The 13,478-nt window shown below is 49.3% G+C and overlaps 6 protein-coding genes across 6 annotated transcripts; 3 read left to right on the top strand and 3 right to left on the bottom strand.

Annotated features, from left to right (window-relative positions):
• Window positions 1–305: 305 nt before the first annotated feature.
• BT62DRAFT_932850 (uncharacterized protein) lies at window positions 306–887 on the bottom strand. The gene has a single exon (XM_043186431.1). The coding sequence runs from the start codon at window positions 507–509 to the stop codon at window positions 327–329; it is 183 nt and encodes a 60-aa protein (XP_043039190.1). The 5' UTR covers window positions 510–887; the 3' UTR covers window positions 306–326.
• Window positions 888–999: 112 nt separating this feature from the next.
• BT62DRAFT_994650 (uncharacterized protein) lies at window positions 1,000–3,137 on the bottom strand (the record flags this gene model as incomplete). The annotated part of the gene is made up of 8 exons (XM_043190474.1): window positions 1,000–1,088; window positions 1,151–1,301; window positions 1,355–1,515; window positions 1,603–1,691; window positions 1,877–1,943; window positions 2,021–2,055; window positions 2,512–2,619; window positions 2,900–3,137. 7 exons carry the CDS (start codon window positions 3,135–3,137, stop codon window positions 1,295–1,297), a joined length of 705 nt encoding a protein of 234 aa, XP_043039189.1. The 3' UTR covers window positions 1,000–1,088; window positions 1,151–1,294.
• A 1,084-nt stretch (window positions 3,138–4,221) lies between these two features.
• BT62DRAFT_987339 (Rad4-domain-containing protein) lies at window positions 4,222–7,936 on the top strand. Its single transcript, XM_043190065.1, has 11 exons — window positions 4,222–4,429; window positions 4,483–4,603; window positions 4,652–5,372; window positions 5,426–5,748; window positions 5,806–5,897; window positions 5,957–6,308; window positions 6,367–6,448; window positions 6,499–6,554; window positions 6,612–6,698; window positions 6,750–6,920; window positions 6,976–7,936. Exons 1-11 carry the CDS (start codon window positions 4,275–4,277, stop codon window positions 7,570–7,572), a joined length of 2,757 nt encoding a protein of 918 aa, XP_043039188.1. The 5' UTR covers window positions 4,222–4,274; the 3' UTR covers window positions 7,573–7,936.
• A 304-nt stretch (window positions 7,937–8,240) lies between these two features.
• On the bottom strand, window positions 8,241–9,789 carry BT62DRAFT_969389 (uncharacterized protein; the record flags this gene model as incomplete). The annotated part of the gene is made up of 9 exons (XM_043188941.1): window positions 8,241–8,599; window positions 8,653–9,011; window positions 9,059–9,188; window positions 9,235–9,239; window positions 9,295–9,385; window positions 9,437–9,521; window positions 9,569–9,611; window positions 9,675–9,700; window positions 9,759–9,789. The coding sequence occupies 9 exons, from the start codon at window positions 9,787–9,789 to the stop codon at window positions 8,401–8,403; spliced, it is 969 nt and encodes a 322-aa protein (XP_043039187.1). The 3' UTR covers window positions 8,241–8,400.
• Window positions 9,790–9,978: 189 nt separating this feature from the next.
• Window positions 9,979–11,756, top strand: BT62DRAFT_932847 (tRNA methyltransferase complex GCD14 subunit). Its single transcript, XM_043186430.1, has 7 exons — window positions 9,979–10,179; window positions 10,233–10,503; window positions 10,586–10,688; window positions 10,746–10,843; window positions 10,891–10,949; window positions 10,996–11,086; window positions 11,138–11,756. Exons 1-7 carry the CDS (start codon window positions 10,126–10,128, stop codon window positions 11,533–11,535), a joined length of 1,074 nt encoding a protein of 357 aa, XP_043039186.1. The 5' UTR covers window positions 9,979–10,125; the 3' UTR covers window positions 11,536–11,756.
• A 104-nt stretch (window positions 11,757–11,860) lies between these two features.
• BT62DRAFT_932846 (uncharacterized protein) lies at window positions 11,861–12,815 on the top strand. Its single transcript, XM_043186429.1, has 4 exons — window positions 11,861–12,145; window positions 12,196–12,251; window positions 12,306–12,495; window positions 12,547–12,815. The coding sequence occupies exons 1-4, from the start codon at window positions 11,930–11,932 to the stop codon at window positions 12,652–12,654; spliced, it is 570 nt and encodes a 189-aa protein (XP_043039185.1). The 5' UTR covers window positions 11,861–11,929; the 3' UTR covers window positions 12,655–12,815.
• Window positions 12,816–13,478: the final 663 nt, after the last annotated feature.

Below are 13,478 nucleotides of genomic sequence, written 5' to 3'. Positions count from 1 at the left end.
GATAACGTGAAGCCAAGCAAGTAACGGCGCCGCGTAATCCACTGCTGTATCCGATAAAACGACCTGAAACGGGGTCGTTAAAATTTGACTGCTTACTTGAGCTTAAAAACATATTTGCAGTAAACGCTCCTCGTAGCGACAAGAGTGAACGAAGGTGTCCTTGTCATCATCATGATTCACTATAAAGTTTGACCGGAAACGAAAAGACCACTGAATATTCAACATGGTCCTCGGGCAGATACGTCACACTAAGGAACAAATGTGCTAGGAGACCTTGGTGCTCCCCCCGTACTGGGGCTTTCTCAAAAAAAGAGCCTGAAACCTTATCAGCGAGTGGATGATACACCTAGAACTTGTCTGCCCCTGAACAGAGCCGAAGTCAAAGAACTAAATTGCGCACCACATCCACATGAAAACGCACTGACGTGGAAATGACCTTCAGCTCTGCGAAGCATCATGGATCCCTCCTGAGCATCCAAGAAAGAGTCATTAGACCCTTTGTGGACCATGGTGGTTTTCAGCACACAGAAGGTGCCATTCTGGAAGCTGGAAAAACAGGGAGATGTCGTGCTCCCTCGGGACTGTCAGAATTTCACTAGTCAAATCTGATTGATCCCCATGATTGAGTAGCAGAAATGTGTCTGGTCTGGATGCCGTTCGCCATTCAAGTTGGAGACTCGTCATCTAATGAGAAGGCAGTGAAGGGAAATCCGTGTGGCTGGTAGAGGCACGTTTTGTAGTTGTGCTGTCACGATACTTGCTAAGACATCAGCGAGTGTGTCAGAAGATTCAATGAAGGAATATAATGATTGAGTGTGAGAACGTTACGATAACTGAGAGCAAACAGAGCAAAGTGAGAGTGTCGCCTTCAGACTTGGAAAGGAAAGAAACGACCACGTGTATGCGACGGAAAACTCCGGAGCTACCCAAGGTACTTACGCGTCAAATAACAGGGTACAACGCGATCTGTTCAACTGTACTATACAGCATTTTCCATTTAGAATATATCTATTGGTGAAGGGATAGCAGGGTCGCTCGGTCCTATCACTGTCTTACTCCTGTCCTTGATTCTTTTGCCTCACAAAAATCTGATCATCAAAGAGGTATCAGAATTCGTGCACATTGAGTAAGCGTCATTAACAGGACATACCATTGAGGTGGTCCTCCCCTCCGCTCCCGCCAGGGGCATTTCTTCTTCCTCCAGAGCTACCGTTTTCAACACCGCCGTCCGACTCCTCAGTGAGCTCAGCCGCCGATGACACTATAACCCCACGGACAAGTCGATACCCATAGATCACCAACTAAAATGTTAACAACGAGAACTGTCAATATGGAAAATGCACACGTAACTCACAGAAGGAGCTTATCAAAGATACTGTTACCAAGGTAATTGTACTCCAGGGTAGGATCGACTCTGCTTGTGCCAGATACGGTGTTGACCGAGATAGAGTCGTCTTCGTTTTCAGTCAGTTGCTGAGTGTTGCTGGTGGAAGGAGAAGTCCACTCGACAAAGCACTGCTCAGCACCGGTCAAAAAGAATTTTCCTGGTAAGAAAAAAAATGAGCAGCAACTAGGGAATTAGTAGGTTCGCGTAGGACTTACCGACATGGCGATCGCTGCTTGTCTCGAAGGTTCAGTTAGAGAACACAGTTCCATCACCGTGGGCAATAACATGGGTATATTGACCTGTTCTGATTGTAAATGATACAGAACAGGTCGCAGTACACAAGATCCGAACCTGGGAAAACAGTCGCGAATTGGGCGTAACCCTCCGAGTTGGTCGCTTAGATGTCACGGAGGAAAGTCCCTTCCGGTAGAAGGGCGATCAGCAAACTTCTATTCATCAGATTGCTCTCTTCATCCTGATGGCCATTACCTCCAGCACCAGAGTAGATGCCAGTGACGTTGCAGTGCCAGAGGTCGATGTAAACATCGGTGACAGACTCACAAGTAAAGTCATCAATTAGCTTGACATCAGTCTGTAGATGCCATCCTGATCTTTAGTGATGTCCGAGCGAACCTGCTTCCCGTCGATGTAGTGGACCAGTACGGACCCTGCATGCATTCCGAGACGAGAGTGCGAGATCCAGTCCCACTGAAGGAATTTGACTCAACACTATAATCCTCGTCGCACTCGTGGTCAGTGTTCAAAACTCCATAATATCGAGACACTTGTAGAGATGTCTGTAACAATGTTAGCTCCATTTCCACCTGTATATCATATCTCTCACTAGTAGGGAGTCCTCTTTGCGGCATAAGTAACCAGCAAAAGCTCCATAACGAGCAGCACGGCGCTACGGCAACTAAGAACGTCAAACGAACTTCGACGCGGTGAATCCTGGATGTTGATGCGTCGTGTAATCTCTGACAAGGAGCTTTAGGGTGCGTAACGATAGCGATGACAGCGAGACATATGATGGCCGGGAAAGCGTCGAGATGAACCATTGCAAACAGAGACCCATGGACAAGATTCCAAAGGGCTATGACACTTTAGCTCCAACAGTTTCTGACCTTTACACCGCATGCCGGGGACCACAAATGCTCTGATTACACATTCCCTCAAGCAGATATTCAGCCACTTGTTAAAACACGTCAAATGTGATTGGCCCTCTTCCCTACCTGTATCCATGCATCGTCACCCGCAGCAAGTGCCATGTGCTATTAATAGCTTGTCCGACACCCTGCAGTTGAGCACAGCAATAGAGCAAGACCATCAAAGGGAATTCTGTAAAGCATTTTGGGCCTACAAAGTAGTAACTGAAGGAGCGAGTGGTAGGAAAATGGCGGAGAGCCCGCTCAACGAGTGACATAATCCTAAGTAACTTTAGCATCGAGAAGGTGCAGAGAGAATGAAAACACGAGGGTCATTCATGCACAATCACGTTCTGTGTACACTTACCAAGGATGATAAGAATAGTTATCAGCGTTTGCTCAAGAGAAGGTTCACCGTTCCAAGGTAGACAATAGATATTCCTTTCGTGCAAAGGCCATTCGACCCATTGCGCATCGTACGACGGAGTTTCCTCTGGCACCATCGACGCCTCGTAAAGGGTACTGACCACGAAAATGTGTCCAATGTGACTCCTAGATATTTCCTTAGACCAATTACGAAGATCATGTGGATCATCCATGGCCATTTTAGCTTCCAACAGCAACATAGAATAAATATCTAGGTAGACGAAATTCAGAGAAGATGTCGCGCGCAATCACTTGCTAGTTCGTAACCACCCGGGAACCTCTGGTCACCGAAAACATTTGCAGAGGCCAAACATACATCAATTGAGGCTCCTTATTTAATGAGTGCACGGTCGAAGGCAGGGTAAAACCCATCGGACTGGGGAGTCCTTTCGAATGAGACGTCCACCCATAGTCCTAGAAAGAACCCGAGAATTCGAATGAAAAACATCAAAGAAGAATTAGGTACCCAAAAAGGTTCTCTATCGGGAGGATACACCATATTGTCCGTAGCTATTGTGTTGATGATTGCGAATCAATTTGCGTTGATTGTATCCAACGGAAAGAGTATATAGGTTTCCCACAGCTAGTGCACCTTCCTGTATCCTGACATTAGTTGCAGACAATGACACCACGATGAAGCGAATCTCGAAGAAGGACGTCGTGGTAGAAGAAAGGAAGGGCGGGCCACAACGGACCGGATTAGTCCATGATAAGATCGATGCAGCACTCAGCTTCAGCCATTTTACACTGGCACACCGGTCCTAGCTGACTCTGCTTTGCAGCAGTTTCAGCCCTTCCCATGGAAGCAAAATGTACCATTTGGCGTACTTATACAGTTATACTTGGGCTTGGGTTGGAGTCCGATGCTACTACCCAATCTTCTGCAATCTTCCTCTTCTCGTTCAATCCGTTCCAATTCGTTGTTATCTGCATATAGTATTGCCTAAGTGACTCAGTGGAACGACTCCATACCCAATTTCAATAGATCAGGTTTCCATACATCATTGAAACCCGACACTTCGTATGAAGATCAGCTGGATGCCAGTGCTGACAAAGTCTAGAATCCTGGGCGAAGAGTCTCGAGCAAGGATAAAGCTGGACACACGATGAAAGTACAGGTTTCGGATATTTGAACAATTTCTTGATTTTTTTTTCAGCGCTTGCTAATATTTTTCATGACGCGTTCTGGACGCGTCTTGAATGTGACAACTCGTGAGCGTGATCTGTCACACATCTGACTAACGCGGAGCCGTTTTGTCCCTTTGTCCCTTGTTCATATAACCCTTCTCTAAATTATCAAGATATCGTAATAATTAATGTCTGGCGCTACTTCTGAACTTGAGCCCATCGTTTACGCCGACAGTGAAGATGACATCGACTGGGAGGAAGTCGAAGTTGAAGCACAGCCGGAACTGGAGCGACATTTAGAAATCACGCTGCATGAACGACCCAAGCTAAAGGACAAAGTGAAGTGCATCCTTCTGTTCTCTTTGTGCTGAAACGCCATTCACCACCGTTCTACAGGAAGAAAGGAATATCGCATGCAGACCGAGTCCTACGAATCAATTGCCACAAAATTCACACTGTATCTCTTCTTGCCAACGCCTGGGTCAGGAATAAGTGGCTCAACGATGAGCTTCTCCATGTATGTCGTATTACGTTGTCTTCAGAATGAAATTTCATTTCTTTCTAGGCCCGGCTCATGTCCTTCGTCCCTATGTCCATTCAAACTTCTTTCGTCATGATTCACAAGTCTCGCGTACCAGATCAAGCGAAGCGCGGTCGAATGTTCGAGAAATCCCTCGACACTCTTGTCAAGTGGTGGTATGAGTCCTTCTTTGAGGTCCTCCCAGAAGGACACATACGAAACCGGACGTTTGATTTCGTTCAGAGGCGCATGCCGTTGGACTCCCAAACTCAGACTGGAGAGGAGTGCGTTCTCGATACGGAAGTGCTGCAAGATATCCTTGACGATGATGTCGAACGCATCAAGAGTTCGAAGAGTCTTATGAAGCATGCGCTGATGCAGAGCGGGTCACGAGATACGGGAGCTCAACTGTTTACGGCGCTATGTAGGGGCCTAGGAATACCGGCGAGGCTTATTGTGAGCTTGCAGAGTGTGCCGTGGCAGGCAGGTGTTGGAAAGCCTAGGCCTAAATATGATAAGAAGAAGAAGAATAGCCAGGTGAGGGATCCTGAGGACGGTGAACCCAAAGACGAGACACCAATTGCGTCAACGTCTGCCTCGAGCTTGAATGACCTCGCGTTCAAGGGAGAAGGGCAGAGGTTAGATGGCGCTCCCGTCGGAAAGAGTGACAAAGCAAAAGGAAAAGAAAAGGCTAAACCAACGGTCAAACTGCGCAAGACCAAGAGTAAAGGTAACGTTCTGGGTGCAGCGCCGCCCAAGAAAGAAGGTACGGAATCTGTTCTCTTTGCCTAATATCTGCAGCATACATCGTTTTTTTAGATCCTACCTCCACTCCGCCAGTATTCTGGACAGAGGTCTTCTCGCGGCCTGACGGTCGGTGGATACCAATTGACCCACTCCGAGCTGTTGTCAATAAACGGAATGTCTTTGATCCTACGGGAATGTCGCAGCAGAATCGGCTAGTGTATGTTTTGGCTATAGAAGAGGATGGGTATGCTAGAGATGTGACAAGAAAGTATGCTAGACAGTACGGTGCCAAGGTGGCGAAGGTTCAGGGTGGCGCTGTGACTGGGGGAGGTGGGAAGGGAAGGGAAGCGTGGTGGGAGAGAGTCGTTAGTATTGTAACGAGGCCGTATCGACTGGTAGGTTTTTTCGAACTTTCATTTCGACTATTAATCATGGCCATGGGCTTTTTTCAGAACCGCGACGACGTGGAAGATACCGAGTTGGAATCGGCGCAGATCAGGGAAGGTATGCCAACGACGATTTCCAGGTTCAAAGACCATCCATTGTCAGTTAGCAGTACTTTATCTAAAGTGTCTGATACCGTCTAACTTTGTTATGCTATAGGTATGTCCTAACAAGGCACCTGAAGCAAACAGAAGCGATCCATCCGCCGCCACCTGACACGCCTGAGTTGGGCAAGTTCAGAGGGGAGCCGGTATATCCTCGGTCGTCGATCGTTTCATTGAAGACGGCTGAGAATTGGCTGAGAACCGAGGGGAGGTCGGTCCGCGAAGGTGTCCAGCCTCTGAAGATGATCAAGTCGCGTCCAGGGACTATCGGACGGATGAGGGAGCTTGAGATCCTCAAGGACAGCCTGAGGGAAGCCGGAGAGGATGCCGACGATCAAGCTCAGGTCATGCATGGTTTGTATGCGCGCGGTCAAACTGAATTATACGTCCCCAAACCCGTGGTTGATGTGAGGTCTTTTATCTACTATTCGATTAAAGATTTTTTATTGAGTTGTACCCCCATAGGGCAAAATTCCCAAAAATGACTTTGGCAATATCGATCTATATGTGCCTACGATGCTTCCTAGGGGTGCTGTCCATGTTCCTTGTCAGTCCCCCTTCCTCCAATTAAATGGTAAACTGACACAGACGTCGCAGTTAAGGGTGTCCAGAAAATTGCCAAAAAGCTTGGTTTAGATTACGCCGATGCAGTCGTGCGTATCCCTGTCCCGATCTTGCACCTTTGAAAGATCATTCATATATACTATCAGATAGGCTTCGAATTTAAGAAACGTCGCGCGTTTCCGGTACTGGAAGGCGTTGTTGTCGCTGTAGAGAACGAGCAAGTTCTATTAGATGTAGGTTCTCATGGTCTAATCGTGTCTCCTTTTTCATAATACGAGGTCTAGGCATACTGGGAAACGGAACAAGATGCACAAGAGAAGGCGCGAGTGAAGCGGGAAGAAAAGGCTATCAAGAGGTGGACAAGGCTGATCCATGGGCTGCGAATCCGGCAGAGGCTGCAGGAGCAGTATGCTGGACGCGGAGAAGATAAGGCCACGGAGAAAGAGGATGAAGAGGTATGGTCTCTGAGGTTTTGCGAATTCGGATAGATCCTTGATGCTCACTTCTCAGAAACAACCCGAGCATGGCGGTGCGGGGGGAGGATTCCTCGTGGGTGCTGATGATGTCGTTCAGGCGTTTCACCTTCCCAAGGCCCCGCGTCTTGATATAGATCTCGAGTCCGATCTTGTAGCCTCTACCGTGCAGAATCTACTTTCAAAGGAAGACGGCGAGAAGAAGAAATTCGACCTGGAAACCATGGACGTGGATTCCGATTTGGACGAGGTCGTAGTAATGGGAAGCGCCACGAGCCACATTCCCAAAACCATGCGTGAGCTGGCGGAGGATGCTGCGCGGTTGCGGGTGGTGGACAATGAAGAGGAGGAGGAAGTGGATCCACCCAAGAAAGATGGAAATGGAAATAGGAGAGGAAAAGGAAAAGATTCAGGCACGTCTAGGAAAGGGGGAAGCAAATCTAAACGACGAAAGAGGGGCAGGGATCTTGATGAGAGTGAGGGTGAAGGTGAGGGTGAGGCGTCACCTGCGAAGAGGGGGAAGACTGTGGCGTCGTCGACGAGAACTTTGCGCCCGCGTGCTTCGAAGAACAGAGCGAAGATTGAGGAAGAGACGGCACATGAGGATGCCATTAGGCTTGCTATTGGAGAGTAATATTATTTCAGAGTTGTCGACGTGTTGACAGAGCTGCCTTTCCACCTAGCCGGCACCGTAATATGCTCTACTGCATGACTTATGGTTTGGGTATCACTTCTAAGCTGGGAAGAAGGATCCAACGTTTCCCGCTACGTGAAAATGACTTTTCAAATTTGACTGAGTGTTTCAGAGCTAGATCGCAATTAGTAGTGCCGGCTCGCTGCGATACAACCATTGCAAGATGCCGCCGTCACGCATATTTAGGACCGTAATGTTGGCGTTCCTTGCGACTATTCCTGTAACTGTTATGAGTGAACGAGCGACACCTGCACGGATCTCCCGAGGGAGCTTTATTATATACTATATGCATACGATCCTTTTGGGATTAATGATGATGGCGTCGAGTCGAGTTTAAACTCTAACTTTATGAAAGTAGTGGACTATGAAGTTCGTTGTTAGTAATGTATCTATATGATAAGCTGGTAACGAGATAGGAAGTTTCGGACAAGTCAGACGCGACGAGTCGATTAAACCACAAAAGTTCAAGTTCGGAGCTGGGTGTGCGATACGGCATGGATGCAAGCTCAGCCTGAGCGGGTCAAACTAGGTGTGTTGTTCTGTCAGTTAAAGTTCCGCTTCGACTCCGCGGGGACTAAGCCGACAACGGCCAAGGTCCAAAAATACACGCACTAGATCGCTCTTATCTAAGTGGAAAAAGGTTCCGTGGTAACTGATCAGGGCCAACATAGATTCTGAATCTGCAACATGGGAAAAGGAAGGGAAGGAGATACATATAGGTATAGGTTGGCAAGATCTAGGTAATAATACAGTATACAAAAATGACCTTTACGATGCCCTTCTGAGGATGACCATCAATCCGTCTGAATGAGCAGAGAAAATAGCGTCCACAGAGATTGTGCCCTGCATCGCTTCTAGTGGTTGATGTAAAGACTTTCTCGGCGTTTGGCTGCTCCGTTTCGACGAGCGAGATTTATTCGCTCCGTGTTTATGATGTCTTGACGCATTCGGTGGTTCTTGTCGAGGCCTGGAGCTGATGAGCTTTGGGGGGCGAAGGAGAGGGACGACGACGGGACTCACTCGGACTCTCTGGCCTCGGCCAGCAGTGCAAACTTGCCGAAGCCAAATCCACCGTCACTGGGCTGACCACGTTCGTTGACGCCCCAGGTCTTGATAACGTCGATCCAGCTGGTGACGATGGCCTCGTCCTTTCTCGCGACGTAGTCAAAGAAGCTCCTGCCGATAGCTTCGGTGCTCTCGATGAGGAGGTCATTGGAACAGTATTGGATGGTGCAACGTAGGGAGAAGCGGTTGAGGATGAGGGCAGTACGGAAGGACTGGGATGGGAGGTGGTCATAGGATATCGGGTCGGCGGGAGTTGAGGGCGGGGTGGAGAAAGGGGGCGGAGAGGGCGGCATTGGTGAAGGGTCATTCCATCGCTGCTGGAGAGTTGGTAAGCGGAGTAGAATTAGGAGACTGAACGCACGCGGAATTGAAAGTTCTCTGCTGCGGGGCTTATAACAGTTATTTCTTGGGCTGTGGACGCATTGTGAAGGGCTTTGGCGCCAGGACTCGCAAAGGAGACGCTGCCGACAAGGACATTGTGGACAACCGTGCTGTTGGGCGGGTGAGCAGAGGCGCGACTGCGATCAAAGAACTAACCGTGACTAAGTAGGAACAAAGTTAGAGGAGCGTAAATAGATTGGAATGGAGAGAACTGACAACACCACATAAAACATAGCCCTTGTAAGGATCCTTGTGCTTCATACGGAGGTAGACGAGGACTGCAGCCTTGTCGGCTTTGATGGTGTCGCTGTGGGGTGGGCGTTAGGCGGCACGGGAGAAAACAAACCGCGAGACGGACTGGTGCAGTTTGCGAACTCGGTTCACTTCATCTGGGTGTACGAGCTCGAGCGAGGGGTGGCCATAGAGTTCATGTGGTTCATATCCTGCGAAACGTTGGACGGTGGGCGCGGAAGAACGACGACGGACGCACCCAAGAGGTCGACGACAGAGTCTGTCATGTAGAGCCACTTTGCCTGGGGGGGGGGAGGGGGGGTGCTGAGTGGGTTGGCCCCTGGTTGGCTAGAAAAGCGACTCACCTCTTGGGAGAAATCGACTATGCCGACTGGAAGGGAGGAAAGGGTCAGGAAGGGGGGGTTAGAAGGTAGAGAAAGAATACAGACTAAAGGAATAACAAGGAGTATTCTGGTCCATGGCCTGCTAGAAAGACATTCACAATGGATATATAATGGCGGTGGTAGGCAAGAAACAAGGTACCGAACGAATCGGATTGACGCATCAGGCTGGTGGCAGGCTGGTGCAGGACCTCATGAGGGCAGGATCAAAGAGCTGTTGATGGAGAAAAAAGTTTATAATAATCATGGTTTAATCATGGTTTATAATAATCAAGTGTAATACGTATTACTTTGCTCTGTACGTCCTCTGCGTATACACTTACTACCATCCTCAGCCACTCCCTACCGGGTGGACTCGGCGATCTTGAGATCGGCATGAATCTTGGTCAGATCCGCTGTTACATCTCGTGCCACGATGTGGTCTACTGCTCCCACAATCGCAGCGGGCGACCTTGTCATCGTCTGGCTCGTGCGTCCTTTCCACGCCACCCACTCTTTTTTGTTTCACTGATACTCTTGCAGACTCGCGACCTCCTCCAGCCATTGCTGATAACACCCGGCAAAGATTTCAACAGCAGATTCGGCAACTATCGACACAATGACTTTATCGGCGTCCCCTATGGCTCAAAGGTCGGCGCACCCACAGGCAAAGGCTTCATTCACCTACTGCGCCCCACGCCTGAGCTCTGGACAATGGCTCTCCCACACCGTACCCAGATTCTCTATCTTGCAGACATTGCCTTCATCACTTCCCAGCTCAACATCCGACGCGGCAGTCGAGTCATCGAGGCAGGTAAGCCCCCGTCTTGTGACCTGGTCAATCTTGCCTTTTTCTCTCTTCTCCAGGTACGTGTGCTAATCGAATCCCCCGTAAGGAACTGGCTCAGCATCATTCTCCCACTCCGTTATACGCTCCGTTGGTTCTGCCGGCCATCTCTGGTCATACGAGTTCCACGAGGCCAGGGCTGCCAAAGCCAGGTCCGCGCCTCCCCCTTTCCCATTGTCCTTTGTTCCCCTCTTATCTTCGACTAATAGGGACGAGTTCACCCGTCATGGTATGCTTGACATCGTCACCCTGACCCATCGCAACGTCTGCAAGGACGGCTTCACAGTAATCGATACTGCTGATAGCTGTGAGATCCCTTTTGGCTCTAATCTACCCAGGTCCTGATGTATTTAGTATTTCTTGATATCCCAGCGCCGTGGGACGCCATCGAGCACGCCAAAAAGGCTCTTCGGGTGCGTTCACTCAAACCCTAGATCTCTCATCTTATCACCCACACAGAAAGATTGTATCACCCGAATATGCTGCTTCAGTCCGTGCATGGAGCAGGTCCTACGCACCGTAAGCGCTCTCAACGACGCCGGCTTCACCGGTAAGCATCTATCTCCATTCCTCCATTCATTCCTTTATTAACTCGACCCAGATATAACCATGTACGAAACCCTCCTACGCCCACATGACGTCTCCCAGATCCCTCCCCTCCCCTCCATCGACGATGCCGCCGACAAACTCAAGCGCGCAGAGGCCAGGCGCGAAGAAAAACGTCTCAAACAGATTGCTCAGGGGCAGCGCACAAAGCGGAAACGGGATGGCGATTCCGTGGACCCTGATGAGCTCGACCTAAAACGTGCCAAAACCGACAAGGTCACGGAAGAGATCTCCGTACAAGTAGACGAGATCGCCCAAGATCTCGCAGCACCGAATACGAACAACAGGTTTAGCGTGTCGAAGGTGATGTCGGAGGTGAGGGGCCACACGTCTTACCTGACGTTTGCCTGCCTTTTGCCTGACATATCACTGATATCTGCGCCTCGTGCTTAAAAATATCTGTACCCGTATGCCGATCAACTACTTGGTAGACCACTCTTCTTGTAGTGATTCACAGTCGGAGACAAATGCTGCCAGCGTCCGAACATTCGCAAGTTGTTGCTAGCACCCAGCGTCGCGTCGATAGTCGACAATTCATTTCTTAGTCAAAAATATTTATGTTTCATGTATGCCCTTTCTACCACCCACGTCCCCAACTCCGAGTTCATTCCCCGATTCCCGAGCGGGCGGGCCATTTGCGGCTTTTGTGTTTTTTTTTTTTCCATCTTTTTTTTTTCTGAAGCGCGAGGGAAGAGCCGTCTCGTTGGGTTACCGGAGTCACAGAGATTTACACACATGGCTTTGATTTCGGATAGACGGCCCGAATGTTCCTGTGACCGTGACTCCCATGAGGCCCATAGTGTCCTACGACGACATCGCGTCAACTCCTGAGCCAGCCACCTCCCCCCCGCCCGCAAAGAAACGCAAGACGAACCATAATAGAAAGCAACGAAACCGAAATCGCGGCCGCCGGGAAGAAGAGAGCAGGGAGCTCACACACGATGAGATCTGGGACGACTCGGCGCTGATTGAGGCTTGGGCGGCTGCGAACGAGGAGTATGCTGTCCGTCGTTTTGTGGTCACTCTTTTTCATTTACTTACTATCCCAACTAGGCTCACCACGGCGAAAATGACAAGAGCTGGAAAGACGAGCCCACAGAGTCGCCACTGTGCGTCCTTCTCTCCTTTTCTTTCGCGCCTTTTTGACCGACTCGGCAATTAAGTTGGTGTAATGTTCCACCTGACGATGGGAATGACCTAGAGCCCACCCCCGAAGACTCCAAACCGCTCAACTTTGATACGTTTGTTCCTTCGCATGACTCGTCGTTGTCTGGGTTTGTGTCCCAGGATGAGGCGCTTGAGAGGGCGATGAGTGCGATGTATTGGGCTGGGTACTGGACGGCGGTGTATCATGTCAGTTTGGTTTCGTTTTTGCGGTTGGTGGGTTGCTGATTTTTTGTGTAGCATCGTAGTCGGGCTGTCCAGGAGGAAGAGGAGGAGGTCAAAGATGAGGGGGAGGCTGAGGAAGATGTGGTCGAGGTCGAGGAAGATTTGGTTAGCACACAACGGTGAGATGACATGGTGTGCAGCCTTGTCTCGTTGCAGAGCCGATATTGAAGATCATAAACGGATGGGAAGATTGTTAATAACTCCCTCATTATGCAACGGTAAATCATCTGTACAGTACAATACACACTTCGAATGCATCTTCAATCCTCCTCGATTTCCAGGCGATAGGTTTGGACTGCCGTGACATTATATATCCTCCTCGCCAGAGACTAGACTGTGTAGCTGCTCATCTCAGACTAGCGGGATATCAGTCTTTGGTAAATAGTCTAGTTCATCAGCCAGAAAGACTGCTCTGACAAGTAACCCTGTGACCCGACTGCCTTCTGGTTGACATTCATTCTTCCTGTAATCATTACGAGAGATATAATTCGATCAGTTCTTCCATGGCTCACGGTGTGGCCATCTCCATCCTGGTTCTTATGCGCGACGGCGGAGACTTGCAATGGAATAATCGCGCATCTGGTCATCATTTTGTCGCAATGAGACTTGCCTGAAACTTCCTGTCTCGTTATAATATAATTCGCAGCGCTTTTTTCACTTTCTCACACAGTAGTAAGAACACAATCCACTACGTACTCTTACAAGGTTAGAGTTTAAACTCGACTCAACGTGATCCCAAACCCTATCTCGTTGAACCTTACCTCTTCGATTCAGGTGTTTTGTCAAGGACCAGGATGGTAGATGCTACGGCGGTGCTGTTCTCCTAATGCATTGCAACTCACAAGTACGGTGTCGCTTTGATCCCCAGCTGCAACAGTCGATGTCATTCTTAGAGGCCTTTAGTGCACAGGTTCCTTATCTTTCACAGGGCCCTGTTCCAGTTCGAC

Source organism: Guyanagaster necrorhizus, assembly GCF_019112545.1.
Source record: "Guyanagaster necrorhizus MCA 3950 unplaced genomic scaffold BT62scaffold_14, whole genome shotgun sequence".
NCBI lineage: Eukaryota > Fungi > Basidiomycota > Agaricomycetes > Agaricales > Physalacriaceae > Guyanagaster > Guyanagaster necrorhizus.
The sequence above is the reverse complement of the archived record's forward strand: the minus strand, read 5'-3'. Positions and strand labels throughout refer to the sequence as shown.

Excerpts from the sequence above, each read along its gene's own strand:
- BT62DRAFT_932847 (XM_043186430.1), top strand. The coding sequence starts at position 10,126 with ATGTGGTCTACTGCTCCCACAATCGCAGCGGGCGACCTTGTCATCGTC. Across the intron at positions 10,180-10,232 it reads ACCTTGTCATCGTCTGGCTC|ACTCGCGACCTCCTCCAGCC; the intron begins GTGCGTCCTTTC and ends ATACTCTTGCAG. Across the intron at positions 10,689-10,745 it reads GCCAGGGCTGCCAAAGCCAG|GGACGAGTTCACCCGTCATG; the intron begins GTCCGCGCCTCC and ends TTCGACTAATAG.
- BT62DRAFT_932846 (XM_043186429.1), top strand. The coding sequence starts at position 11,930 with ATGAGGCCCATAGTGTCCTACGACGACATCGCGTCAACTCCTGAGCCA. Across the intron at positions 12,146-12,195 it reads CTGCGAACGAGGAGTATGCT|GCTCACCACGGCGAAAATGA; the intron begins GTCCGTCGTTTT and ends TATCCCAACTAG. Across the intron at positions 12,252-12,305 it reads GAGCCCACAGAGTCGCCACT|TTGGTGTAATGTTCCACCTG; the intron begins GTGCGTCCTTCT and ends TCGGCAATTAAG.
- BT62DRAFT_987339 (XM_043190065.1), top strand. The coding sequence starts at position 4,275 with ATGTCTGGCGCTACTTCTGAACTTGAGCCCATCGTTTACGCCGACAGT. Across the intron at positions 5,749-5,805 it reads TAACGAGGCCGTATCGACTG|AACCGCGACGACGTGGAAGA; the intron begins GTAGGTTTTTTC and ends GGCTTTTTTCAG. Across the intron at positions 6,921-6,975 it reads CGGAGAAAGAGGATGAAGAG|AAACAACCCGAGCATGGCGG; the intron begins GTATGGTCTCTG and ends CTCACTTCTCAG.
- BT62DRAFT_932850 (XM_043186431.1), bottom strand. The coding sequence starts at position 509 with ATGGTCCACAAAGGGTCTAATGACTCTTTCTTGGATGCTCAGGAGGGA.